Source organism: Arvicola amphibius, chromosome 9 (genome assembly GCF_903992535.2).
Source record: "Arvicola amphibius chromosome 9, mArvAmp1.2, whole genome shotgun sequence".
Lineage (NCBI taxonomy): Eukaryota > Metazoa > Chordata > Mammalia > Rodentia > Cricetidae > Arvicola > Arvicola amphibius.
The window spans coordinates 56,404,134-56,430,803 of NC_052055.2; the positions used below are offsets into that span (position 1 = coordinate 56,404,134).

The 26,670-nt window shown below is 47.2% G+C and overlaps 1 protein-coding gene across 2 annotated transcripts; it reads left to right on the plus strand.

Moving 5' to 3' along the window:
• Nucleotides 1-498: 498 nt before the first annotated feature.
• Nucleotides 499-25,285, plus strand: Pfkm (phosphofructokinase, muscle). Of its 2 annotated transcripts, none has more exons than XM_038341770.1 (23): nt 499-626; nt 4,949-5,041; nt 11,522-11,595; nt 12,485-12,562; nt 13,901-14,090; nt 14,305-14,470; nt 15,338-15,382; nt 15,752-15,860; nt 15,979-16,074; nt 16,187-16,279; nt 16,855-16,980; nt 17,961-18,025; nt 18,498-18,561; nt 19,282-19,431; nt 19,786-19,856; nt 20,360-20,447; nt 20,526-20,678; nt 21,112-21,276; nt 22,227-22,288; nt 22,474-22,585; nt 24,216-24,315; nt 24,397-24,502; nt 24,752-25,285. In XM_038341770.1, exons 2-23 carry the CDS (start codon nt 4,957-4,959, stop codon nt 24,894-24,896), a joined length of 2,343 nt encoding a protein of 780 aa, XP_038197698.1. In that variant the 5' UTR covers nt 499-626; nt 4,949-4,956; the 3' UTR covers nt 24,897-25,285. The 2 variants fall into 2 exon arrangements, with proteins under 2 accessions (XP_038197698.1, XP_038197699.1); XM_038341771.1 differs by having other exon boundaries at nt 580-675.
• Nucleotides 25,286-26,670: the final 1,385 nt, after the last annotated feature.

Below are 26,670 nucleotides of genomic sequence, written 5' to 3' on the forward strand. Positions count from 1 at the left end.
CTTAATGCGGTGGACTTGAGAAGGGGCCCTTTCCTCTTGGTACCACGCAGGCTGGGTTCTTCGTATTATCTCTGAGAGAGGTGGTGTAAATGTGGAAGGAGTTTTGAGGTGATTGTATAAGAGATGCCAGTGTTGAATGTTTCTTAAAGGCAGGGATCTGTCTAACACAAAGTCTGTCCCACAGACTCTGCATAAAATGTTTGTTAAGATTGATGAAGATGGTCAATTCTGGAGGGGAGGATTTGAACAGTGCCAAGAGATAGTTGAATTCAAGGAATCCCATGCAGTCCAAGAAAGGAAAAAGTTGGCTCAGTTGGAAACAAGATTAGCAACTACGTAATTTCTATCTCTCACCACATTCATGAGCTCCCGAGAAAAAGATGCGGTCTTTGGGAAGCAAGTCTGCAAAAGCAGCAGAGTTCTTAAGGGAAGGGGGAAGAGGAGGAGAGGCAAGCAGGGGGAGGCGGAGCCTTCTTGCCAGTTTTGGCCAGTGGAGGTTTGGAAGTCTCCCCTCCTCCCGCGGCTGCCTCCACCTGGCTCCTCCCCGTGTTCGCCTAACTCCCCTCCTCCTTTCCCCAAGGACAATCTGCAAGAAAGCGGCGGCGGAGGAGAGCTAAAACTACCAGGCAAGAGGGAGGCCTTGGGTGGAGAGCGAGGGGCGAAGCCAAGAGTGAGGTGGGAGCGAACGTGCTGGGAACAGTCGGTGGGGAGGATAGAAAGGAACAGAGGGCCAGACGTGACAAGGCATCCGAAATCGCAGGCGAGAGGGGGATGGGAGCTGGGGACGCGTGAAGCAGCCGAGCCCCTCGGTTACCCTCCCAGCATTTGTAGACTCAGGTCCCAGATGCATGGTGGGGGTGCTCGGCTGTGTTGCACTTGGCTGCCCGACCCCTCCCCTGGCACACATCCAGTTCAAATTGGTGCACCTATGATGCTGCGTTCCTGCCTCCTGCGTGCTTACACACACACACACACACACACACACACACACACACACACGATTCTGTATAGTTATATTTAGTATCCGTGACTCTGTCCGTATGCGAGTCACTGTGGACCCTTATAGGTTGCGGGTATACGAATTGCATGCATTTTTATCTCCTGTGCCTCTTGACATACAGATTAGAAGGTGAGCTGCTGTTTACAGGTCAGCACCCAGGCATGGTAGGGTGAACTCTCTCCCCCTCCCACTGGAACTATGACATCAAGGCACCCAGGGGCTTCTACAGGTGATGAACTCCAGGAGGGAAAGAGAAGAGAAAACTTGAGGTTTTAAAGATCAGCATAGTCAGATGTCTATTTCTTTCTTTCCCAAAATTTTGGGTTTCTATTCCTCCAATCATGTAGTCTTTCTCAAGAAAAACAGAAATTGAGACAGTCACATTCTAGTTATATGTTGCTTTCCCAGTTTGTTACCTTCTAAGTCCTGGGTGTGCCTGAGTGTTTTTTTTTTTTAAATTTAAAAGTAGCACACAAGCTATTAGATATCACTATGACATTTTAGAACAAAATGTGTTTTAGTAGATTCTCTTTCCCCTTATCTCCTCACCACCCTGTACCCTGATCTCTCTTTTCATGTTCCATGGACTCCCATCCTTCATTACCTATTTTCTCACTCTCTTGGACTCCTTTCTAATGTTCTAGGCCTTACTCAGCCCTACTCCTCCTGTTCTTGGATATACACCTTACAAGACAGGATCTGCATATGAGAGAGAACATGCAGATTTTGTCTTTCTGAGCTTGGGTCACCTCACTTAATATTACTCTTTGCAAGCCGGGCGGTGGTGGCGCACGCCTTTAATCCCAGCACTCGGGAGGCAGAGGCAGGCAGATCTCTGTGAGTTCGAGGCCAGCCTGGTCTACAAGAGCTAGTTCCAGGCCAGGCTCTAAAAAAGCTGCAGAGAAACCCTGTCTCGAAAAACCAAAAAAAAAAAAAAAAAAAAAAAAAAAAATTACTCTTTGCAGATCCATCTATTTTCCTGAAAATTTAATAATTTAATTTAGTTTTTTCTGCCTTTTTATTTTGTTTTTGTTTTTGTTTTGAGACAGGGTTTCGCTGTAGCTTTTTGGAGCCTGCCCTGGAACTAGCTCTTGTAGACCAGGTTGGCCTTGAACTCACAGAGACTGCCTGCCTCTGCCCCCCAAGTGCTGGGATTAAAGACATGCACCACCACCGCCCAGCCTCTAATTTCGTTTTTTTTATAGCTGAGTAAAATTCCATTATGTATATGTACCACATTTCTATTACCCATTCATCTGTTGATGGCCATCTAGACTGATTCCATTTCCCATTTCCTTCCTTCCTTCCTTCCTTCCTCCCTCCCTCCCTCCCTCCCTCCCTCCCTCCCTCCCTTCCTTCCTTCCTTCTTTCCTTCCTTCTTTTCTTTCTTTCTTTCTAACTTGTGATGCCTGCAATCCAATTGCCAATACTGCACACTGTGTTATATTCCCAGCTCTGAGGCTTTAGAAGTGGAATTTGGAGGTGTATCCATTCCCAAGCCCACTCTTCATGTATTTGTGGTCTATCAGTTCACAGATGCTTCACAGCAAGTGTCACTGAGCTCCCCTGTGTGCACACACTTCAATGGGCAGGATTGGAACTGGGCTTTTGTTCTTGTTTTGTTTATAAGCGTTTTGTCTGAATGTCTGTGCACCACATGTGTGCCTCATGCTTGTGGAGGCTGGAAGATGGTGTCTACTGGGGATGAGTTACAGACAGTTGTGAGCTGCCATGTGGGTGCTGGGAATTGAACCCAGGGCTTTGGAAGAGCAGTCAGTGCTCAGAACTTCTGGGTCATCTGTCTAGCACTGGAAGTAGTTTTAGAAGTAAACATACTCCCTGCCTTGGAGGAATTTTCAGCCTAGTTAGAGAAAGTGCATTTAACAATAACACAATCTAGTGGTTTGCAGTCAGGAAGCTTTACTAGAAGGACACAGGGTACTTTAGGCTTCGCACACCATCAGATCTACTGTAGACCCTGCACAGTGTTTGATCACGGAGAGCGTGAACACACTTTTCCTTTTTCCCTCTCTGAGACAGGGTTGTGATAGGTTGCCAGGTTGGTCTTGAACTCTTGAGTTCTATCGGATTGGGATAGCTGGAACTACAGGCAAGTACCCAGCTATATGGGGATTTGAATATTAATTCTTTTTCCTGTCATAAAATATTTTTGTAACCATTTAAAATGTAAGGACCCTTCATAGAAATAAGTGAAAATGGCTAGATTTGTCCTCCAGGCTGTAGTTTGCTAACCCTTCATCTAGTCTAGCCCTCTTATTAGTGTATAAAAAGCAATTAAAATGTCAATAAAGTTGTATTTGAATGCTAAATGAATTATTATTTCCAAATAATATGTAACTTGTAGAAGATTCAAAAAGAAGGCTTTCTGGACTTTTGATGGCTAGTAAAGATTTAATAGGTTAATAAGGGTAAGGAGGTGTGGCTTTAAATGATAGAGTGAGGTATGTATGTATGTATGGTTGGTTGGTTGAATGGGTGGGTGAGTGGATGGATGGGTGGGTGGATGGGTAGGTGGATGGGTGAGTGGGTGGATGGATGAGTGGGTGGATGGATGGATGGATGGATGGACGGGCAGACAGATGGATGGGTGGGTTGATGAGTGGATGGATGAGTGGGTGGATGGATGGATGGATGGACGGATGGGTGGGTGGGTGGATGGATGGGTGGGTGGATGGACGGATGGGTGGATGGATGGACAGATGGATGGACGGGTGGACGGATGGATGGGTGGGTTGATGAGTGGATGGATGAGTGGGTGGATGGATGGATGGATGGATGGATGGATGTATGGACGGATGGGTGGGTGGATGGATGGATGGGTGGATAGATGGACGGATGGGTGGATGGATGGACAGATGGATGGACAGATGGACAGATGGACGGGCGGACGGATGGATGGACGGATGGACGGATGGACAGATGGACAGATGGATGGGTGGATGGATGGATGGATGGAAAGGGACAGGTTAGCCTGCCAAAGGATGCAGTGTGTTCAGACACCAAAGTCTGGACTAGCAAAGTAATGCTCAGATGGCACTGGGCCAGAGGATCCACGGGTAGTGGGTAGTGAGAAGCTACAGAGAAACCCTGTCTCAAAAAATCAAAAAAGTATGCTTTGTATTTTATATTTAAAGATGTACACACACACACACACACACACACACAATCTTCTATAAATGGCTATATAAAGGTCTCACAATATTGGTGTGTGTGTGTGCATGTGTATCTGTGTGGAGCAGAACTTTTGTTACCCTTCCATTTGATAGCATATAATGTTAGGGGCAAAGCCCAAAGACAAAGGATTCAGCTGCTTCTTAGAAAGCCTGAGAGGAATGGGTAGAACTGTAGAAAGACCCTAACCATTCCTAAGATTGACATCATTAATTTGTCTGGCTCTCATGTGCCTTCCTTTATAACCTCAAACTTTAGTTCTAGCTCCTTGTCACCCATCCTTGCTCACTCTACTCTGAGCCAGAAGCCAGCCTGCACCTGACTGTTTGCTTCCTCATTGCTGGTTCTCTGTCAGTGCCCAAACCTCACCTGATTTATGCCCTCTGCAGCACCTCCTCCCTTCATTAAAAGGATGCACTCAGATTTCCTCTTGCTTCCTCCTTTCTTTCTGGTTAAGTGTCCTTTCCTCTCGACCTTAGCCTGTTTTGAAGACAGGTTCCAATTGGGGTGGGAGGGGGCAGGGAAGGATAAATCAGGACTTATGTAGCCGTGGTCTAGATTACTCTGACACTTTAGCTTGTCACTCTGAGAGGGTGCAGCTCTACTCTGGAAGACTTCCAAAGCTCTGTGGCTGCAGAGCCCAGCTTTAGTGTGAGAGTCTAACTGGGTGGCTCTAGCCAGTCTAAGACAGACACTTCTTGAGCAAGCTGCACCTCGATCCATCACATCTTAACTGACCATTGTCTTGAATTGTAGAGTGGATCATGACCCATGAAGAGCATCATGCAGCCAAAACGCTGGGGATCGGCAAGGCCATCGCCGTGTTAACCTCTGGTGGAGATGCCCAAGGTAAGTGAAAGGGGACAGAAACAAGGTTGCTGTCATTCGTGAGTTTCTTGACTCCCTCAGTCTGTAGACTAGAACTATTCTCATGTAGGTTCACATGGGATCGGGTTTTCCTAGAAGTTCTAACACGGACCTCTAAGTGAATTTAGGTATCGTTTGCTCTGCTACTGTTGACCCGAACTTTCGTAGAATTTCTATCCAACTTCTCTGTATATTAATTCTCTTGGTCCTTGAGCAGCATTGGAGAGAATTTGAGGTAAGATTTTTGAGAAAGCAATAGATTTCAAGAACTTGGGAGATTGGGAAAGGGAAGAGACTTGGAGTTGGTATTGGGTAACCCAGCTGGATCCTCAGGTTTTTCCCCTGGGGAATGTCTGCACTCACCAACTTCAGCCAGTGCTCTGTCGCCCTGCTTCCTCCCTTCTGGTCCTTTAACAAGTGGGAAGAACATCAGTTAATCCTACAGACCCAGTGGGGCAGGAGGGGTAGGAAACAGAGAGAACCTTTCTCTGAATAGAGTCTAAGAGGCCATACAAATAAAGTATGCGGAAAAGATTAGGTGGGAGAGATGGAACATGTTTCAAGAACAAAACAATTCCCACTTTCATTTTTTTCATATATTTGAGCTGATGGTACACTGTGGAGAATAATCTCTTTGAAGAGTTAACAGGTTTCCTCTGGTGCTTCTGGCCCTAGGGTACTCGGTGACTTAGTACTGAGGACTAAGCACTCACTTTGTGCAGAGCCCTATTGTGCAGAAGCTGACTTCTCTTGAGAGAGATTCTTTGTATCTCTGGGTTCTTACTCAGGCACACGAATACAAGTGTGCACTGGCCATGTTGGATATGGTAAATCCTGGTGAGAATAATTGGGAAATGCTTCACAACAAAAATGCTTTTAACAAAAACACCAACAAACGGATCCTTTTATTCAATTATGGTGCCTAGAAGAGTGGCTGGCCATAGCACACATTCAGGAAGTGGATGGCTAATAAAGAAAACAAATTATTGAGCACTTTTTGTGATCAAACAGAGTGGTGGGTGCTGAGGATGCATCTATGAAAACTATGATATTTGCTCTCATGGTATTTTTCTGTGTGTGTGTGTGTGTGTGTGTGTGTGTGTGTGTGTGTGCATGCGCATACGTATGTGGAGGCTAGAGGTCAATGCTGGATGTCTTCCTCAGTCTCTCCACCTTATTTATTTACTTAGTTATTTATTTACTGATTTTGGAGACAGGGTCTCCCATTGATTATATAAGCATGCCCCGCATGCTGGTGCACATTGGCCAGCCAGCTCCGGGGACCCACCTGTCTTTCCGCTTCCAGCATCGGGTTTATAGATGCCTGCTACTGCGTCCAACTTTTCATGGGTGCTGGGATCTGAGCTGACTGGCTGAGTTATCTTCTCAAACCCTGGGTCATGGTATTTTTTTATTAGCACATTTCAAAATTTCATATGGTCTTGTGGGTTTTTTTTTCAGCTTGTCTCTTTTCCTAACTCACCCATCTAAGTACGGAGGACACAGGATCAGCACTGAAAAGTGTACGTTGAAGATCAGACTTTCAAAATTTAAACACATTTATTGATTATAATTATGTAACAAATCAGAATTAATCATGAAGAGCCTGAGGGAGGAGGACATGGCACAGAGGCCTGAATGATCAGACTAGGAATACAGAACCCTGGTGGTGGCTGGAGATGCCACTAACCCAACTTCTGCTGCTTTTCTATTGATAGAATTCCATGTCAGTACTGTGATCTTCGACACACTTTTCAGTGGTGATCCTGTGGCCTATGTACTTAGATGGGTAGGTTGGGAAGAGAGAAAAGCTGAAAAACCCATGAGACCATATGAAAAGAATGAGAGAAAAGGACCTTCTTTAAAAAGAAGAGGGAAAGAGAGGGTTGAGAGAAGGGAATGGGGAGAAGAAGGAGAGGTGAGAAGAAAAAAAGAGAGCCCAAGCCTCTGGGACTTTCTGGTAGTTACAATGTGAATCTATAATCTGATAGGTACATGTCAGAAGGGATCAAGAGAGATAGAAAATGACCTTCTAGGGAGACAAGAAACCAGAACCGAAGTCTGAAATACTGCTGAGAGATCCTAGCTGAAGTCCCAGTACAGCGGTAGCTTTCCCAGAGACAGCATGGCCTCCCGGGAGAACAGAATAGGAATGCTGCTTTTCCCAAGGGGCTGCAGGCATCACGGTAAAGCAAGACTGAACTCTGTAAAACCCACGGAGGCCACAGCTGCCATTCTTCGAGCTCAGCAAAGTCAGTATCTTGAAGTAGGAATATGATCATGAATTAGATGTCTTGAGCTCAAAAGTCAAGAATCTAGAATGTTGGGATGAATGGAATAAATACTAAATCGTACTCCTTTTCCAACCCCAAAAGGCCACAGCCCCACTGATCCATACCTCATTGAGCCTCCTGACATTGGCCTATCCTGTCTTGGAAAGGACCTCGGCCATCTGTTCTAGCCGGCTGTCTCCAGGCCATGGCTCCAAATGCGTACATATCCTATTTTTAAAGGAGTACAGGGCTGGGATTCTATTACCTCTCCGGATACTTATCATAGGGTTTATAATATTTTAGTATCCATCCACTAGAGAGTATAATTCACATATAACAAACCTTTGTCATAATTTTTACCGTTTCCAAAGCTCAGGAAGAAACCTGTCAGTACCACCTTCCCAAACCCTTGTGATCAGGTTGAAGACGAAGCTCAGTTGGTAGAGAGCCTGTCTAGGTGCATGAGATACCGTGTCTACTGCTCGTGGTGGTGTACATCTGGAAGCCCAGTTGGGAGGTGGAGGCAAGAAGATCAGAAATGCAAGGTCATCCTCAATATAGCAAGTTTTTTTATTAGCTTCTATTTTCTACCTAGTCTTGTAGAGACACAAGACCCAGCTCTTCCTCCTTAAGGATCTTCTCCAGAGACAGCACTGGCTGCTTCAGATTGCAGACCTACGTTCTTCAGAGCCCCTCCTGCTTGTCCCTAGAATATCTCTTACATGCTCCCTGTAATCTTATCCTTCATCTTGCTTCTAATAAGTCATGCAGCTGCTCATAGAAGGTTATTTAGGGAAACATGGAACAGCTCAGAAAAGTCGGGCCAAGACTGGCCTAGGGCCAGACTAGGCTAAGCAGTGAGGTTGGATAGAAGAGACCGAAGACTCTGGGGACTCTGTGTTTAAACTGTGCTTCCCAGTCCAGTGTTTTTAGGCAGCTAGGGTTAGAGTGCAGGAGAACAAAGGGATCCAAAAATGATGAGGAAACACTCGGTCAGTGTAGAAGAGAGACAGGTGGTCTCCGCAGATTGGCAGGGCTGAGCTCAGAAAGCAGGAGGGAAGAGAGGAGAAAGCTGGCTTTCCTTACCGTGGGGTTTTTCTTCTTCCCAAAGATTTGGATATTCCTACCAAGTAGTGCTTGCTTAACAGGGAAGACCTTTTGGGTCATTTATTTTTCTTTAATTGTGCCCCTCACGCCTTTCTCAGCTTGGGGTCAGAAAGAAACCTCTACTGTGACATTTCAGAATGACAGCTCTTCATGTCCTCAGATTCTCAGTGTACAGTCCAGAGCTCCAGATCAGTAAAGAACCCCGTAAGCTGTGCAACGGCCTGGGAAATAAGCAGCAGTTTCCCCCTCTGCAACGATTGTTTTGAACAGGCTTTATTCATCTGTCCTGGGGTTTTGAGGACTCTGCCCCGACTCTGATGCTCCCTTCACACACACTGGGTCTCCTCAGGCCTCTGAGAAGTCTCTCTCCCTGTGCAGAAGTTTGTTGTTCCAGATCATTCCAACTAAATATATGAACGTAGACTTCTAGAGTTCTTGGGACTGTGCCTAAGTGATGTCATGAGTAAGCTGTGCTCATAGGTGCCTCTGCTGACAAGCCCAACCTTTCGCTCTTTATCTTAGGTGCGTTGTTAGATGCATTTGAAACCTCTTTGAAATGGTTCCTTTGGCTTCTAAGACATTGCTAAGCCCTGCTTCTTCTTGTATCTCTCTTCCTAGTTTATTAGTAACCACAGTCACTTCTCCTCAGAGTTCAGCTCCTTGTCCTTTGCCTCTCTAATCATATATGTTTTCCCTTCCAAGTTGGTGTGCATGTCCCACAAGGACTTTAAATTCAACCCATCCTAATGTGAACGCATTGTCCCCTACCCCTACCCTCCCAAACCAAGCATGCCAGTTAAATGACCAGTTAATGGCACTTCAGTTTGCCCCTTACTACATCCGAAGGGGGCACCTCTCTCTTCGGGGTGTGAAATCTAATCACCTTGCCTATTGGATCCAAGTCCCTTTCTTTGTTCTCTGAGTGTCTTCTTCCACTATCTCCTTTGCCCCACAGGCCTCTCTACAGCGAGGCCTCCTCATGTCTTATCTGGGGTGCCAGAAGGCCCCCTTTCCCAGTGACCCCTCTAACCAGCTGCTTGTCACCCTGCTGCCAGAGCCCTTCTGAGTCACAATGCAAATCTTATCATGTCCCTTAACTCTCAAAATTCCTAGAGATTCTTGATTCTCTGTAACTATTTTTGTGCATGAGATGAGTTAAAAATCCCTTTAAGGATCATGCATGATATGGACCTTCTCCCAGAAAAGATGTTAAGATCACAAAACTCTCATGTAGTTTTATGAGGTTTATGGATTTGCTGAAACTGATCACACATCCATAGATCCCCAGTTAAACCCAGACCTATGGAATAAAATTCGGACTTCTTCAGATGGCATGCGGGCACCTCCCCACCTGTAGTGCTATCTCTCATCACTTCCCATTCTGCTTTTCACTCTATAATCCCAAATCACCTGAAGTTATTTCTTGGCCCTCACCTTTCTGCAATTTTCCCTGCCTAGACGGGTCTTCCTCAATCGTCTGTCTGACAGAAAGGACCGGAAGTCGCATTCTCGGTTTCAGGACAAATGCTATATTTTTGAGCACTCCTGACAAGCTTAGATGGTCCTGTTCATATTGTGCTTTTACAGTCCCTTCCCTCAGGGATCATTTCACCACACTGTAAGCTTTTACGTCACGAGACAGTAATTCCTAGACTTTATTGTTCACTGCTGTACCTCAGCACTCAGCACCATGTCAGGACCATGATGTGCGTTCTGTTAATCTTTGTTCAAGGCTGAATGGAGCTGCAATCCGATTTAGACCTGATAACTATATAATAGATGTTATGCCGACCTGCAAGTAGTGGGTGGAAGAGAGGAAAAGAAAGAAAAGGAGAACTTATTCTTATTTTATTCTAAGTGCTCTGGATTGTTCAATAGTTTGCAATAGTTTTCAGTTTGGTGCTTCACAGGCTCCAAGAGTCGTGGTTTCCCGAGTGTTTGCGGGCTTAGTATTTAAGAATCATATGATACATTTTATATTGAAACTAAAATATCTGAGAGAGGGTGGCTACAGCAGTTTTAGAAGCTGGTTATTCTGTCTCTGAGATATGCAAGCATCACCGTGACTCCTGGTGAGGTTACACGGTAGGATGGTGAGGTTACATGGTGAGGTTACACGGTAGGACGGTGAGGTTACACGATAGGACGGTGAGGTTACACGGTAGGACGGTGAGGTTACACGGTAGGACGGTGAGGTTACACGGTAGGACGGTGAGGTTACACGGTAGGACGGTGAGGTTACACGGTAGGACGGTGAGGTTACACGGTGAGGTTACACGGTAGGACGGTGAGGTTACACGGTGAGGTTACACGGTAGGATGGTGAGGTTACACAGTAGGACGGTGGAGAGGGGCGTGCATGCCTCACCAGTTCTGCACACATAGTTCCTGGCACTGAGAGAGCTGGAGAATCACAACTGTGGGTCACACGTAGCGATGTAGACAGCTCAAATGGTGGCTCTGTGTGTGTGTGTGTGTGTCCTGAAAGAATCCGCTATCCAATAATAAACATATTTAGAAACAGACTGCATTCTGTCAGATCACTTAGCCATAGAAAAGTGTCCTAAAGCTGTGAACAGTGTCCTAAAGCTGGATGTCTATTCAGTGCAGAAAGCAAGGGAAACCGTGGAGGCTCGTGGGCACGGAGGACTTGGGTTCAAACCTGAACTTTGTGGGGTGTTGGCTTTGTGACCCTGACACCTTTGACCTTCCATATTGAGATCTGTGAAACGGAGGAATTTCCAGGTTAGAGAGACAATCTCAATCTCTGACCAAGTCTCGTGGTATCTAAAACACATTTGAGAAAGCGCTTGCTTTAGCACTGTTGTTATTCTCAGGACGCCCTTGCAGGCCAAAGTTGGGAAGGTCAAGGTTGAGGGACTGGAGGGGAAGTGGATGGGGTATCTGGAGCTCCATTAGCATTGGATGCAGCCACTGAGACTGGGGAGAGCAGAAGACTCGGGTGAGAGGGGTCTGAACTCACAGGACTGACTCCAGTCTTTAGCCAGATGGAACTGCTATGCGTTCCAGGACTGTGCTTCTTCCGAGTGACCTGTCCCTGATTTCTCCTCCCCTCCTCACAGGTATGAATGCTGCTGTCAGGGCTGTGGTTCGAGTTGGTATCTTTACGGGGGCCCGTGTCTTCTTTGTCCATGAGGTTGGTTCTTACTTTGTTCTCTGCCTAATCTGCCTCCCACCCGCTTTCCACCTTCTTATCCCCACCTCCTAGTTGCAATGCTGGTTTTATCCCTTTGCTCTGTCTCCCTGAGTCATTCCTTCCCACTTCTGATTTCTGCAAACTGGTTCCTCACATTGCCTACTGAATTTAAAAGAAGAAACTCATGGAGATAGAACTGAGATGGGATGTCTTTCCCAGCAAGTTTACTGTAACTAAGGGTAGAGCCCCAGAGAGGCAGGGTGCCGCTGTGTTTCTGAATTTTCCCAGCTTTCTGAGGTTCTGACTCCTCCTTGGCTGCCTTTGCTCAGTTCCTCTCATGCTTTGCCCATCCTTTCCTTATAGTTTGCCCTTGTGCCAACTTTGGTAGTTTTATAATAAGTCCTGTTTCTTTCCTCCCTTCTTTCACCCTCCTTTCCCCTTAGGTTATCAAAACCAGCTACCTTCTAGTTCTCCTGGGAAACATCTTGGAGGAAATAGCATGAGGGGATAAAAAGGAATTAAGATGATACTTCAAGAGTAGGAGGTGGCCAAGCATGGTGACATATGCCTTTGATCCCAGTACTCTGGAGTCAGAGGCAGGTGGATATCTGTGAGCTGGAGGCCAGCCTGTGTAGTGAGTTCTAGGTCATCTAGAGCCATACAGTGAGACCCTGTCTCAAAGAAAAGAAAAGAATGGGAGAAACTAGAACATCCAAAAAAGTTGACATGTCCCTTCTGGGACTGATCTACTAAATATAACATTCTCACGAGCATCCAGGGGTCACTATTGGGAGGGTGTAGCTTGAACCTCTTTCTAGGGGAGCTGTCTTAGTTTTGGCCATCTAGAGGGAGCTTAATGGAGACTTACTGGATCTACTGCTCCCTTCAGGGTTACCAAGGCCTGGTGGATGGTGGTGAGCACATCAGGGAGGCCACCTGGGAGAGCGTTTCCATGATGCTTCAGCTGGTATGTCCCAGAGAACTCGTGTCTGCTTGTACTGCCCTCGTCTCATCCCACTCTGGTGTCCCAGATTCCCTGCCACTTGGTTCAGTGTGAAGGGTTTCAGTGACAGAAGAGGCTTACATTTGCCCTTTACCCTTTGCATTTGAAAACACCATCCTGGCTTCTTGCAGTGACTGACGGGGTGGTTCCAGGATGACTTGCCCTTTATCAAAAGGTCATAGCAAGACTTTTGCAACTGACACATCATAAGCACTCTGGGGTCACGGGAAAAGTCTGGCCCTGAAAATAACCTTAGAGGACCGAGGCCAACAAACTTGAACTCGGCCAGTCCTCGTGATAGAGATGTGACGGCCTGAAACAGGACTATTTAAAGGAGAAAGGGAATTGAGACCGTCTTGCAGCATCTCAAAGAATCCTAGGGAAATTGGTTTTCCCTATCTACAGCCCTCTATGATTATCCAGTGTTGTTCAAGTTCTTTAAGATGTGTCCACTCGGCGCTAGCTTAGAACCATAACTTATCTAGTAAGAAATTTACAAATCACAGCTATATCCCATTTTTTACCTGCATCCTCTAAAAATTCCATGGGAAGCCACTTAATATGTAGTGATCTAGTGAATTTTCCATACAGGCAATGGTGCCCACCACAGAGTGGCCTAAGAATAAATAAGTATCCTCTACTAATACCCCAGAGCCATGGATGCCAGGAGCATCTACTGTTTATGAAAACTATTGAATCTACTTGGAGTATCTATAAGTTCTTGGGAAATCAAGACTTGCTACATACAGAGTAGTCCCCGCCCCTGTGAATACCTGGATACTGTGGCCTGTGCTACAAACACCATAGATCCCAAGGAACCAATTGACCAATTGTCTAAGTGATCTTAGATAGAATTTTAGTGTGTTAGAGAGTTACTACAAGCATACTGGGTTTGAATTCCTTAAAATAGTCTGGATGTAATCCAGTCATGCCAGACACTAAGGAAAATCCAGACAGAAGTCAGCGTGAAAGACGGAGGTAAAGAGATAAATCTGGAATAGAAGCTAATGCATATACAAATTCTCTTACTCTTGAAAACAATCATTTTGATGATAAAATCTCCAGTGAAATAGTTATCTTAGTAGTTTACTAAGTATGGCAGAATATGGGGATGACACTATGACATCCAGCATCATCTTCTTTTCCTTTGTAAGGGACAAGTGACTTAGGCATGCCAGGAAACTTAAGGGAGTGGAGTGGTTATGCTGGTCTGTCATTGGGTTGAATGGGGAAATATTAGCATGTTGAACTCAAAATTGGCTGTGCCATCTGAAGACCTGAATTCTACCCTCTCCCATAAAGGGAGGCACAGTGATTGGCAGTGCCCGATGCAAAGACTTTCGGGAGCGAGAAGGACGACTCCGGGCTGCGCACAACTTGGTGAAGCGGGGAATCACCAATCTTTGTGTCATCGGAGGTGATGGCAGCCTCACTGGGGCTGACACTTTCCGTTCAGAGTGGAGTGACTTGTTGAATGACCTCCAGAAAAATGGTAAGACATTTTCGTCAGTGTTGCTTTCCATGTGACTGTGTGTGCATGCATGTGGTATGTATGTACTCTTAACTCTTGCTCGAGAAAAATGTTAACCACATGCAAACGAACGATCTTTGTCCTTTCAACCATTGCTTACAGTCTCTCTAGTAATCTGTTGTGTGGGTGTGGAAGATTCCTCAGCTGGTGGCCTCTGGTTTGCTTCCCCTTACAGGGAAGATCACCGCTGAGGAGGCTACGAAGTCTAGCTTCCTGAACATTGTGGGCCTGGTTGGCTCAATCGACAATGACTTCTGTGGCACTGATATGACCATCGGTACTGACTCTGCCCTGCACCGGATAGTAGAGATCGTAGACGCCATCACCACCACTGCTCAGAGGTAAAAGCACCCAGGAGGGAGGCAGTAAAGAAGGAGATGAGAGGACGGGCGAGAACGAGTGAAAACAAAAAGCCACTGTGAATGCTTTTCGGGGGCTCGAACACCTTTTTCTGAGACTCACCCCTAGAGATCTGGCGTTGCTCTGGCCCCTAGATGCCTTTCTGCCGCTCTCCATGCTGTCTTTCAGGCATGTTGCTCTGGGGTCTCAAGTACCTACAATCTCTTATGTCCGTGGTTCTCAACTTTCCTAACGCTGCGACCCTTAATGCAGTTCTCATGCGGTGACCCCCAACCATAAAATTAATTCGTTGCTACTTCAAAACTGTAACTTTGCTACTGTTATGAACCATAATGTAAATATCTGATAAGCAGGGTATTTTATACGCGACCCCAAGGGGATCATGACCCACAGGTTGAGAATCACTGTCTTACAGGGTTGTGGTTCAGTGTAAGGCAGATTTGGGGAGCTCACAATCTGACCTGCTCTCTCCAACTGTGTGGATGTCATTAGCACCACTGTTCAGAAGTAAACAGGTCAGGTAGAGGATCAGTGGAGGAAATTGGAAGACAGTTGGCTGCCAATCTACCCCTGGTAATCTTGCAGGACTTCAATTTAGCCTAGTCCCATTTCTGCAACTTTTCTATTTCTCTCTGTTTTTGAGACCCCCTCCTTTCCTGGAATTGAGTCTCCATACTGTCCTAGGAACCTAAACTGCTTCTCCCATGTCTTCATAATCTTCCAGGAAACATACTGGATAGCTAGCAGCATAAACACATCTCCCAGAGGCCAAGGAACTTAGGTGGGGATGGCATCTTTGTCCTGACCACTGGGACGTGCAGACCGTAAATCCTGTCTTTTTCTTGCAGCCATCAGAGGACGTTTGTGTTAGAAGTGATGGGCCGCCACTGTGGGTAAGATGCCCATCCTGACCCATGCACTCCATAGATCTAGAGATGGCCCTTCCCTCTTCCCAGAGAGTCCACACAACATGACTCTCTTTCCCTGCCTCTGCACCATCTCCCCTGCTTACATGTACATGTGGGTCATGCTCAGGCACACATGGAAGGATGGGCAGTCTCTGAGCTGGGAAGCCAGTAAGGTGACACTGTTCTTCAGGGACAGCATCTCATTGACAGGCCTAGTGCTCATTTGCCTCAAGAATGAAATGCAGGGACTCCGTATCTTCCATCAGCTATGGGGACTAAGAGATCTTGCTGGTGTGATGAGACTGTTTGTGGACTATAAAGATTCCTAATCCATGCTTCTGGCTCTCATCTCAGATACCTGGCCCTTGTCACCTCTCTCTCCTGTGGGGCCGATTGGGTGTTTATTCCTGAATGTCCACCAGATGATGATTGGGAAGAACACCTTTGTCGTCGACTCAGTGAGGTATCGACATTTTATCTTGCCCTTAGGGGGAAAAAGCCCTCACCCTATTTCATGGGTGATACATTTTCTACCCATCAGCTTAATTCCATTAACTGCTGTCTCTCGTGTTCTTGACCAGACGAGGACCCGTGGTTCTCGGCTCAACATCATCATTGTTGCTGAGGGTGCAATCGACAAGAATGGAAAACCAATCACCTCAGAAGACATCAAGAATGTTAGTGTGAAACCCTGTGCCCAGCATGCTTGACCATTCCCTTGTTGGCTTCTGAGTCTTGACACTGCATCTCCTCCTGGTCCTTTGTGTTTCCCTTTCTTGGTCCTTTTAGCTGGTGGTAAAGCGTCTTGGATATGACACCAGGGTCACTGTTTTGGGACATGTGCAGCGGGGTGGGACACCATCAGCCTTTGATCGGATTCTGGTAAGTCACAGGATTCTGCGGCTCTTGTACCTTAGAACCCCCAGCCTTGCTGTCTTGCTTCTATGGGGCTTATATCCTTAGCCATGCTGTCCCTCCACTATCCTCTAGGCCACAGTGGTCCTCATCTGTTCCCATACACAAAGATGATGACAGGCAAGAGCACCCCTAGTTGTGAGGATCACTCTTGGAGCTCTAAGCATCAGTGAAGCTACTGGGATCTAACCTCAGATACTCAGTTAATCATTCTTACCCTGTTTCACTTGGAAGAAAGGCTATCTACTCAGTAAGAAGAGAATATTGCTAACCTCCCATAATCTGTTGATCACCATGTGTCATGGGCACGCTTCTCTGGAACCGAGTGCAGTCCTTAGGGTTCTGATAACAATAGGGCAGACAGCCATCACGCTTTGGTGACATCTGGGTAGGGAGGTAAAGCACAGCAGGTTCCTAGATGCATGCAGCCTTTCAGTGTGGAGCTCAGTCCTAGGATTTGGAAAGGGCCCTGGGCATCCTGGCTCTTAGCTAAGCCAAACAGAGAGGCCTAAGAAACTTCTTTGTTCCATGGACTCCTTCAGGGGAGCAGAATGGGTGTAGAAGCAGTGATGGCACTTTTGGAGGGGACCCCAGACACCCCAGCCTGTGTGGTGAGCCTCTCTGGTAACCAGGCAGTGCGCCTGCCCCTCATGGAGTGTGTCCAAGTGGTAAGTGCTGACCCAGTTCTGTGCCTGAGCAGTCTTATGCCCTTTCCTGGGAGCTCAGGGGGGGAGTGAGATCAACTTCTGTGGTTCCACTAGAGGAAAAGATGGAAAGGCAGGATGGCGGAGTAAGAGTGGACTGCCATCTGCAGAGCTGTGACCACCACTCAGCATCGGTTCCCTCGGCTGTTGTGCTCCCACAGAAGATGGAGGTCCTCATGCTCTCTAATGTTTTATAAGCACCAATCACAGAGTTATGTGGGAGGAACACAAATGCCACATCCTCCTAACAGTACTGAGACTTGGGGAATGCTAATTAGTAACTTCTAGCTGGTTACCTCCTATCTCTATATGACATCTACCTTAAATAAGTTTCTCTAATCAACCCAGGGTGACCACTGCTCACCTCCAGGCTGATAAAGACTGGGAGATGCTGTGCTGCACCTGACACAGTACCTGGAAAATGTTGGGTTCTCTAGGGCAGCCACTCCTTTGATGCCACGATATGAGTACAGTGGCTGGTTGCTGAACTAGAGGATGGATCCTGATTGTTGGGGGTGCCTGAATTTCCCACACTCTGGGGCCTGCTTCTCTCTGAGACTTCAGAAACCCAATAACCTGCAGCCATATTTGAGACTACATCCCCAGAGTCCAGAAGCCCAGGCTCTGGGTAGAAGGCAGCCATTGAACAGCACATTGTGGGGACTTTCTCTTCATTGTTCTGTAGTCCCAAGGCCGGTGGGACCTGAGTGCACAGGGGGAAGATTCTCTCGCCTGTGAGCACTCCTCTACTCTGCCCAGAATTAGAACTTAGTCCCCTTTTGCTGCTCATTACTCAGAAAAATTAAGGGAAAATAAAGATACTTCTATGATAGTTTGGGGGACACGGAAAAGGTGGGGTGTAGATGAGCAGGATCCCATCAGAGGAGATTTGGTCATGCAGAATTATGCCTTGGAGTTGTGATTGTTGCTGTGTCCTCCCTTAGACCAAAGACGTGACCAAGGCTATGGATGAGAAGAGATTCGATGAAGCCATGAAGCTGAGAGGCCGGTAAGAAAGTGACCAGAAATTCACTAACTCTAGCAACCAGATACCAGAATGAAGCCAGAAGTCTGTATCACTCTAGGCCCCAACACGAGCCGCCTTTTCTAGTTATTGTCTGCAACAGTCTCTTCCCCAAGGAAATCAGTTGTGAGGTGCCCAAGAGTTCACCTAGGGGTGCTCTCCTTGGAAAGAGCTTTCACTCTAGTCTGTTACTTCTAGAAATGGCCCTCAGCTAGGCTCTGTGAGTCTCTAAGCAAGGAACAGTTTCATAGGCTGAGCACAGCACCTAGGACAAAACCCCTCAGGGAGTGTTTGATAAGTGATGGCAATCCTCTTCCTGCTCCCTCCTCTGCCTGGTTAGTTCCTTAGGGTTTACCCTGTGGAAACTCAGCAAGGCCCAACTCCTGACCTGGATTCCTGTGGCTGCCTGCCATAGGAGTGGCCTGAAGACATCCTGTTCTCTTTGTACTCCTTTTAGGAGCTTCATGAACAACTGGGAGGTGTACAAGCTTCTAGCTCACGTCAGACCCCCAGTCTCTAAGGTACTGGCCCCTTGCTGCCCCCCCCCCCCGCCCACTCAGTTTCTCTTCACGAAGTGCTACCTACAGTCCACACAACCTTAGCCTTGCCATATCTTTGCCCCCACTGTTCTTCAGTGCTGGAACCCCGACCTCATTTGATGATTCTCTGTTAGCCACCCCAGATACTAGTCCTGGGTTTTTACCTTGTCCTGGCTAGAGAACCCAAGACTCACACCCAGTTCAGGGTGGGCAAAAGCACCTTGAAGAAGCAGGAGTGAGGGCTTTGATCCTGTGGGTGTAATCACACCCAGATCTACCTCAGCGCCTGCTCCCTTGAAAGAGCAGTTCACGGTGTTATTATTTATCAGACTTGTCTGGGTTGCTTATGAAGGATGCAGATTCCTGGGCCCGCCCCTCAGCACAGAGTGAGATGCAGAGCAGCGGACAGGAATGTGGTGTTCAAGAAGCTCCTCAGGTGGATCAGGATCCAAGTGGCCCAAGGACCACACTTTGGGACATATCGTTCTCTGAGGCCTTTTGTCTGTTATGTAATGATGACTAAGGTTTTACATGGAGAACTTTGCTCCTATGGGATAAGGTAGAAGGCTGTGCACTGGCATTCCCCGGGGGACTGATGTATATTGTCACACATGTTTTAGGGTCTCAGAGTTTGGCTTCTCTTTGTGATCTCCCCTCTGGGGTGTTTCTCTCTTAACTTTCTCCCTGCTTCCTTCTGAACAGGGAGGGTTGCACACAGTGGCTGTGATGAACGTGGGGGCCCCAGCTGCAGGCATGAATGCTGCGGTCCGCTCTACTGTGAGGATCGGCCTTATCCAGGGCAACCGAGTGCTGGTTGTGCATGACGGCTTTGAGGGTCTGGCCAAAGGTCAGGTACGGAAACACAAAAGGAGGGAGGGCATACACGTGCAGTATGGGGCCGGGGAGGGTCAGTGTAGGGGTGGCCAGTCCATCATCTTTGCCTCTCTCCATGGTTAATTTAGGGTAATAAGGATAGGAACCCTGGAACGATCCTTTCCAAACATCATGTCTTATTTATTTCTCTGTCCCAGAGCTCAGTTCAGTGTCTACCATCATAGGTGCCTGTTATTCCTAGATGAGTCAGAAGGGCAGAAGAAATTCAGTGTGGGGAACTCTGCAGGGTCAGAACTCAGGCCGTGGCCTAGGTCACACATGGACTTCCTAGCACGCTGGCTACCATGTAGAGCTGTGTGCCCTTCCCTGCAGATTGAAGAAGCTGGCTGGAGCTACGTCGGAGGCTGGACTGGTCAAGGTGGTTCCAAACTTGGTACTAAAAGGTAAATGGTATTTTGGGAGCACCCTCTCCCAGTTACCCTTTTAAGATTCTTTAGAATGTCGTCATCACTCAGTCATGTTAGGGTCTACATCAACTGTGCTGAAAACTCAGCCTGTCTTCGGTGAGGATAGACAGGCCAAACTGCTCATCATGTAGCGGGTCTGACCACTAGAGATCCCCTGCGTACTCTAGAATGGTGTGAGATTGTGGGGAAGAATGGGCTGCAGGTTCAGACACTAAAGAAAGCACTTTCTAGTTCTTGTTTGTTTGTTTTGTTTTTGGGAAAGGGTTTCTCTGTGTAGCTCTGCCTGTCCTGGAGCTCACTCAGTAGACCAGGCTGGCCTCGAACTCAGAGATCTACCTGCCTCTGCCTCCCAAGTGCTCAGATTAAAGGTGTGCGCCACTGCACCCAGCTCACCTTCTAATTCTTACCTTTTCTCTCCTTCTATCTTGCTATCTCATCCCCAATTTCCTACTCCCTGCTCCTTGACACTGGTCAACCAGGACCCTGCCCAAGAAGAACTTGGAACAGATCAGTGCCAACATAACTAAGTTTAACATTCAGGGCCTTGTCATCATTGGGGGCTTTGAGGTGAGTGTCCCACTGTCCCCTCTCCTCCCCTTCCGCCTGCCCTTTCTTTCTCATGTCTGCTCCTGCTGCTATTTTTAGGCTTACACAGGGGGCTTGGAGCTGATGGAGGGCAGGAAGCTGTTTGATGAGCTCTGCATCCCGTTTGTGGTCATTCCTGCCACGGTTTCCAATAACGTCCCCGGGTCAGACTTCAGCATCGGGGCTGACACAGCACTAAATACCATCTGCACGGTGAGCACCTGCCACCCACCCCCATCCCAGTTAGCCCGATTATTGTTCTGGTCTTGGAAAGTGAGTCTCGTTTTTTTAAATAAATAGCAGTGTTTGGGAAATCCTCTGTGCAGCCAGGCATCTGTGCTGGTATTCATTTTCCTCGCCTAAAAATACATTATTGTTACCAAAGGGCCTGTTTTGTTATGTCCTCTGAAGTTATACAGTTTAATATCCCTTATTCTGAACAACATTAAAGATAGCTTTGGCCTTCTTCCCAGGAGAGAAGTTCTACAGTGTAGTTCCTTTTTTGAATGCAGGACCTTGATGAGGTCCAGGGCTCTCACTGGCCTAGAAGGCTATAGCTCTGGAGTTGAATTAATAAAAGAAGTTGAGTAAGAATAAAGATCCAACTTCTGACCCTATCTTTCTGTGGCCTGTTGTCTGTTTATAGACTTGTGACCGGATCAAGCAGTCCGCAGCAGGCACCAAGCGTCGGGTATTTATCATTGAGACTATGGGTGGCTACTGTGGCTATCTGGCCACCATGGCAGGACTAGCAGCTGGGGCTGATGCTGCCTACATTTTTGAGGAGCCCTTCACCATCCGCGATCTCCAGGTAGATGGCTCCCAGAGCCTTCTAGGTGTCTCTCCTGTTCCAGTCTATCTACCGAAGTGTTCCTATAGTAACCAGTGCTATGAGAGTTTAGAGGGGAGGATGGAGCTGATGAGCCTAGCCCCATAAAGACTAGAAGGGCTCCTTGCAAGTGTTCTCCAGTACTGTCTCACATACATGGCCATAGCTACCATTTGGGGATTGCATTTTCTCAGGTAGCCTGCTGCTATGCCCTTTGGTGCTGTTTGTATTTCATCTTCATAACAGGCATGTAATTATTATTAGTGCTTTCATGTTATAGGTGAGAAAGGTGTAGAGGGTTTCAAAACTTCAAGCCTCTTAAGAGAGCAGGTAGTTTGAATGCTTGAGAAATCTCTTCCCCCCAGATTTCTCTTGCTGCCATTCCAGTTCTGAGGGAAATCTTCCTTCGCCTCAGGCCAGGACTCTTATTTCACAGAGAGATCAAATGATCATTATTTTTCCCAGTTTTAAGTTCAGTGGTAGAGAAGAATGCTTCAAAGTGGAGATTTAGCAGCAGGTTGGGGGAACTCCCAGCTCAGGATCCCAGCCAATCCCCGCCAAGAGCGGAGAGTGGAAGTCTTGTTCTCATGCTCATCTCAGAGCTCAGATGAGGGTGCACATGGCCAACACCGAACCACTGCTTTACATGCAAGCAGCACGTTAAAAGTGTGAAAACACAGGTTGTGAAGACAGAGGTGGGGGAGGGTGAGTCACGGAAGCTTCTCTAATGCCCCCTCTCTCAGTTCTGCCTGTCTCGGTTTGGGTCTGAGTGCTACGGGCACTGAACTTCTTAAGGGACATAGACCCAGTTCAAACCCAGGCTTGCCAACAACTCTCCCCCATGCCCTCTCCCCTCTTAGAAAGACTTGATGTAGAGGAGGGACAAGGGTGTCTGTCTCAGCTGAGCTTAGGATTCACCATTTCTCTTTCAGGCGAACGTGGAGCATCTGGTGCAGAAGATGAAGACGACGGTGAAGAGAGGCCTGGTGTTAAGGTACCGCATCAGCCGTTTGTTCCTAAGTGCAGAAGGAACTCGTGAGTGTGGATCTATGGTTGGGACACCCGAGGAATCTGATACAGAAGAGCGTGGGGGTGGAGGAGCCTTGGGAGGAGGTAGAAGAGCCCAGGAAAGCAGAGGGCAGGGATGAAGGAGACTCAGGCTTCTGGCTTCCCTGGCAGGAATGAGAAGTGCAACGAGAACTACACCACTGACTTCATTTTCAACCTGTACTCTGAGGAGGGCAAAGGCATCTTCGACAGCAGGAAGAACGTGCTTGGCCACATGCAACAGGTAGCGAGACACCCCAGTTGTGCCTTCACTAGTTACCCAGAGCCCCCGACAGCCATAGAGGCTCCCATCAGCGTCTGCTGGGGCCTCCCTGTCACCATGGAACAAGGTCAGGTCACACATGAAAACACCTTTATCTTAGACACAACCTGTCTTAGTCACTGTTCTGTTGCTATGAAGAGACACAGTGCCCAAGGCAACTCTTATGAAAGAAAGCTTTTAACTGGGGGCTGGCTTGCAGTTTCAGAGGGTTAGTCTGTTATCATAACAGCAGGGAGCATGGCTGCACATATGGCAGCAGGCATGCACGTGCTGCTGCAATAGCTGAGAGCTGCAGCCTAGTCTGCAAGGAGAGAGACAGAGAGAGAGAGACAGAGACAGAGAGAGACAGACAGACAGAGACAGACAGAGACAGAGAGAGACAGAGACAGAGACAGAGAGAAACAGACAGAGAGACAGAGAGAGAGAGAGGGAGGGAGAAAAGAGAAAGGGGGGAAAGAACTGACTAGGCTTGGCCTGGGCTTTTGAAACCTCAAAGCTCACCCCCAGTGACAAACTTCCTCCGACTAGGCCACACCTCTTCCAAAAAGGCCGCACCTTTTAATTCTTCTCATTTCAAATAGTGCCACTCCCTGAGCCTGCGGGGGCCATTCTTATTCAAACCACCACCAGGTTCCAGAGATGTGATCCGTCCTCTTTGCTTAGGATGTAGTTCCTCAGTCTTGGTATTGCCACTGGGAGACCGTTTGCTCTCTGCTGTGGTGGCTGTTGTGTGCACTGTAGGGTCTTCCACAGCACTCCTGGCCTCTGTACTATAAGCCAGTCACACCTCCCCTGCACCCTCAGTTCCAACAAAGACAACCCTAAACATGGCCAGATATCCCACCAGAGACCTCTAGTTGAGAACCAGTGACTCTAATGAGGAAAATGGGATCTAGAGAGAAAATGTTTTCAGGGTCACACACCTAAGTGAATTCGAGCTGAATGAGCCTTGTTGATTTTCCACGACACCTTCACCTTTCTTGAGCCCGATGAATGAGTGTAGGCTTCCATCTCTACTAACTGGGCCTTAGGAGAAAGGCCTCTTTCATGGTTACCACTGACTCGTTCCAGATGGTCCCAGCTGATGCCTCTTAGTACCAACGTTTCTCTACCCACAAAGAATTCCCAATATCAGGGAAGGTGGAGCGTTACTCGTGTGTGTGTGTGTGTATGTGTGTGTGTGTGTGTGTGTGTGTGAAGCCCTGTGTCCTTTCTTTCCCTTCCTCCCCTTTTCTACCTCTTTTCTCTTAGTTCATAGAAAAACTGATAGAGTATTCTGAGGTTCTACCTGGGACAGCTGGGTTGGGCTACAGAGGACAAGGACATCTCCATAATGGTGATCGTGGTGGCCGCCAGGCTGCCAGGCTAAACGGTAGACAGTGACACTGAAGTGGGACCCAACTACCATGGAGTGGAGGGAGCTGTGTGATTACCGTGTTCTAATTGCCCTGTGCTTGATACGGACCAGCTACTGTGGATCCCTGCACTGCCTCAAAATGCCGTGTTAATCCAGGAGCCATTCTTTCTGTGTATTTAGACCTCTGTACTTCATTAGGATCCTTTTCTCCAAGTTTTCTGATTTTCCCCTCAGGGTGGAAGCCCAACTCCCTTTGACAGGAATTTTGCCACCAAGATGGGTGCCAAGGCTATGAATTGGATGTCTGGGAAAATCAAAGAGAGCTACCGTAATGGTATGTGGGGCGGGAGGATGAGCCCCTTCTCCACAAGTTCACTCCACAGTTGAGAGACTGACTGATTATCCTTTATTACAGGACGGATCTTTGCCAATACTCCAGACTCAGGTTGTGTCCTGGGGATGCGTAAGAGGGCCCTGGTCTTTCAGCCAGTGACGGAGCTGAAGGACCAGACAGATTTTGAGTAAGTCATGACATTCTAGAATGGCCCTCTGTCTGCTACTAGCTACCAAGCCCTACTTCCCACAGCCTGTTAATTGTCTCTAATGCTTTTCTTTTTGTAGTAACAACTGTAGGTACTCGTGCCCTAAATCCAGCTTTTTTTTTTTTTTTTTTTTTTTTTTTTTTTTTTGCCCAGCTTCTTCCCAGAAGCCTTTGGTAGAATTTTTGATGTATGATAATATCACTTCACCATTATTTCATTTCTCCGTAGGCACCGAATCCCCAAAGAACAGTGGTGGCTGAAGCTGAGGCCAATCCTCAAAATCCTAGCCAAGTATGAGATTGATTTGGACACCTCTGACCACGCCCACCTGGAGCACATTTCTAGGAAGCGGTCTGGAGAAGCTGCTGTCTAGACCTCTTCGGAGTGAGGGGGAAAGAGTGTGTCTGATCACGCTCAGCTCATGCCCTGGTAGATCTAAGTCCATGATTTCTCAGTGTGTTAGCCCTAGCCCCTTACCCTATTAGGTTTCCTTGTACCTGCAACCTTGATCAGCTGTGGCCAGGAGTTGGGGGAGGGGCAGCGAGTGAATCTCCTTCTAGGTAGCTGTCATCCCTTCCACCCAGCTTCATCTCTTATGTGGGCTGGATTTCTCTAGTGCTACTGCTAGATTTCAGCTACCCAGAGGTTTCCTAAAAATAAGCTTTATTTATTTCTTTGTGATAACAAAGAGTCTTAGGTTCCTTTACGTTTACCACAGTGATGAAGTATAACTACACTAATAAATGCCAGCTGGTCACTGTGCTTTGGTCTCTTGTCACTGCCGTCACAAGGGAGTGTACTGATTCCGGCCCCATGTCCCAGACCTACCCAGATGGAACTCCTCGGAGAGCAGCATGTGTGCTGTCCTGTGCACTTCTGCTTGGTGGAAGGTTTTGTGTTTCGTTTTGAGCATCTCTTGGTGGATAGTGATCCAGAACACACGGTGCTGCCCCTCAGCCCTATCTCCCACTAGTCCCTCTACAGCCAAGATGATGAGCCCATCTCCAAACAGGAAGTTATGGTTTAGCTCTTGATCATATACCCATTACCCAGGCTCACTTTTTTTGTTGCCATCCCACAATCTTTGCTCCTCAACTCAGCGTTCTTCCTTTTCAAGCCTTCCTTGGATGAAAGCCAGACTCTATTTGACAGGTCCTTTGTGGGAAAGACATGTACATGTTAGAAGACCGGACAAGAGAGACATCTGGTTCTGGACCTGTGTTGGGTTGGTTGGGATACACACACTGAGAAAGATGTCAAATCTTACTCAGATGCAATTTGTTCTGTCCACGGCAGATACTGTGTCTTATTATTGAAGAGTCCCCTGCAGTTGGGCCTCAGGACTGGGACTATAAACTGTACCCCAGGTTGACAGGAGGATGACCTTAATTTTTAATGTGAAATTGGCCTCCATACACCAGGGTGGGTCTCTCAGTTACACATATGCCTATTCCCCCCAGTCTATACAGCTTTTGTCCTTGCCTGCGGAAGTAGAAAAGACATTCACAGTATTGCAGTAGGTGTCTGGCTGTCTGCTACTTTACATCTTTATAACAGTTCTAAATAGCTATCGCCAGAGTCTCAAGTTGAAGCAGCCAAATGCTCTTTGACATTCTTTAAAGGCCAGAGAAATAATATTAAACACCAAGTGCTGTGTTAGGCATTCTGCATGTTACTGTGGAATCCCCAAAATAGCACATTATGAGGGGAGTGCTGACAACCCTCTCTAGAGATGAGGACAGCATCTCAGAGTGATTAAGCAATGTCTCTTAGGTTTCAGAGCCTAACAAAACTGGGAGTCAAATTGATCTTTAAAATTTTTTTTTAGCTGGGTGTGGTGGCGCATGCTTTTAATCTCAGCACTTAGGGGGCAGAGGCAGATGGATCTCTGAGTTTGAGGTTAGCTTAGTCTACTTAGTGAGTTCCAGGATAGCCAGAGCTACATAATTAGACCCTGTATCAAAATAAAATAATTTAGATGTATTTTTACTTTATTTGTAATGTGTATGTGTGTTTTATCTGTATGTGTACCACATACATGTCTGACACCCACAGAGGTCAGATGAGGGTGTCAGAACCCCTGGAACTGGAATTAGAGATGGTTCTGAACCATGTGGGTGCTGGGAACTGAACCTGGTCCTCTGCAA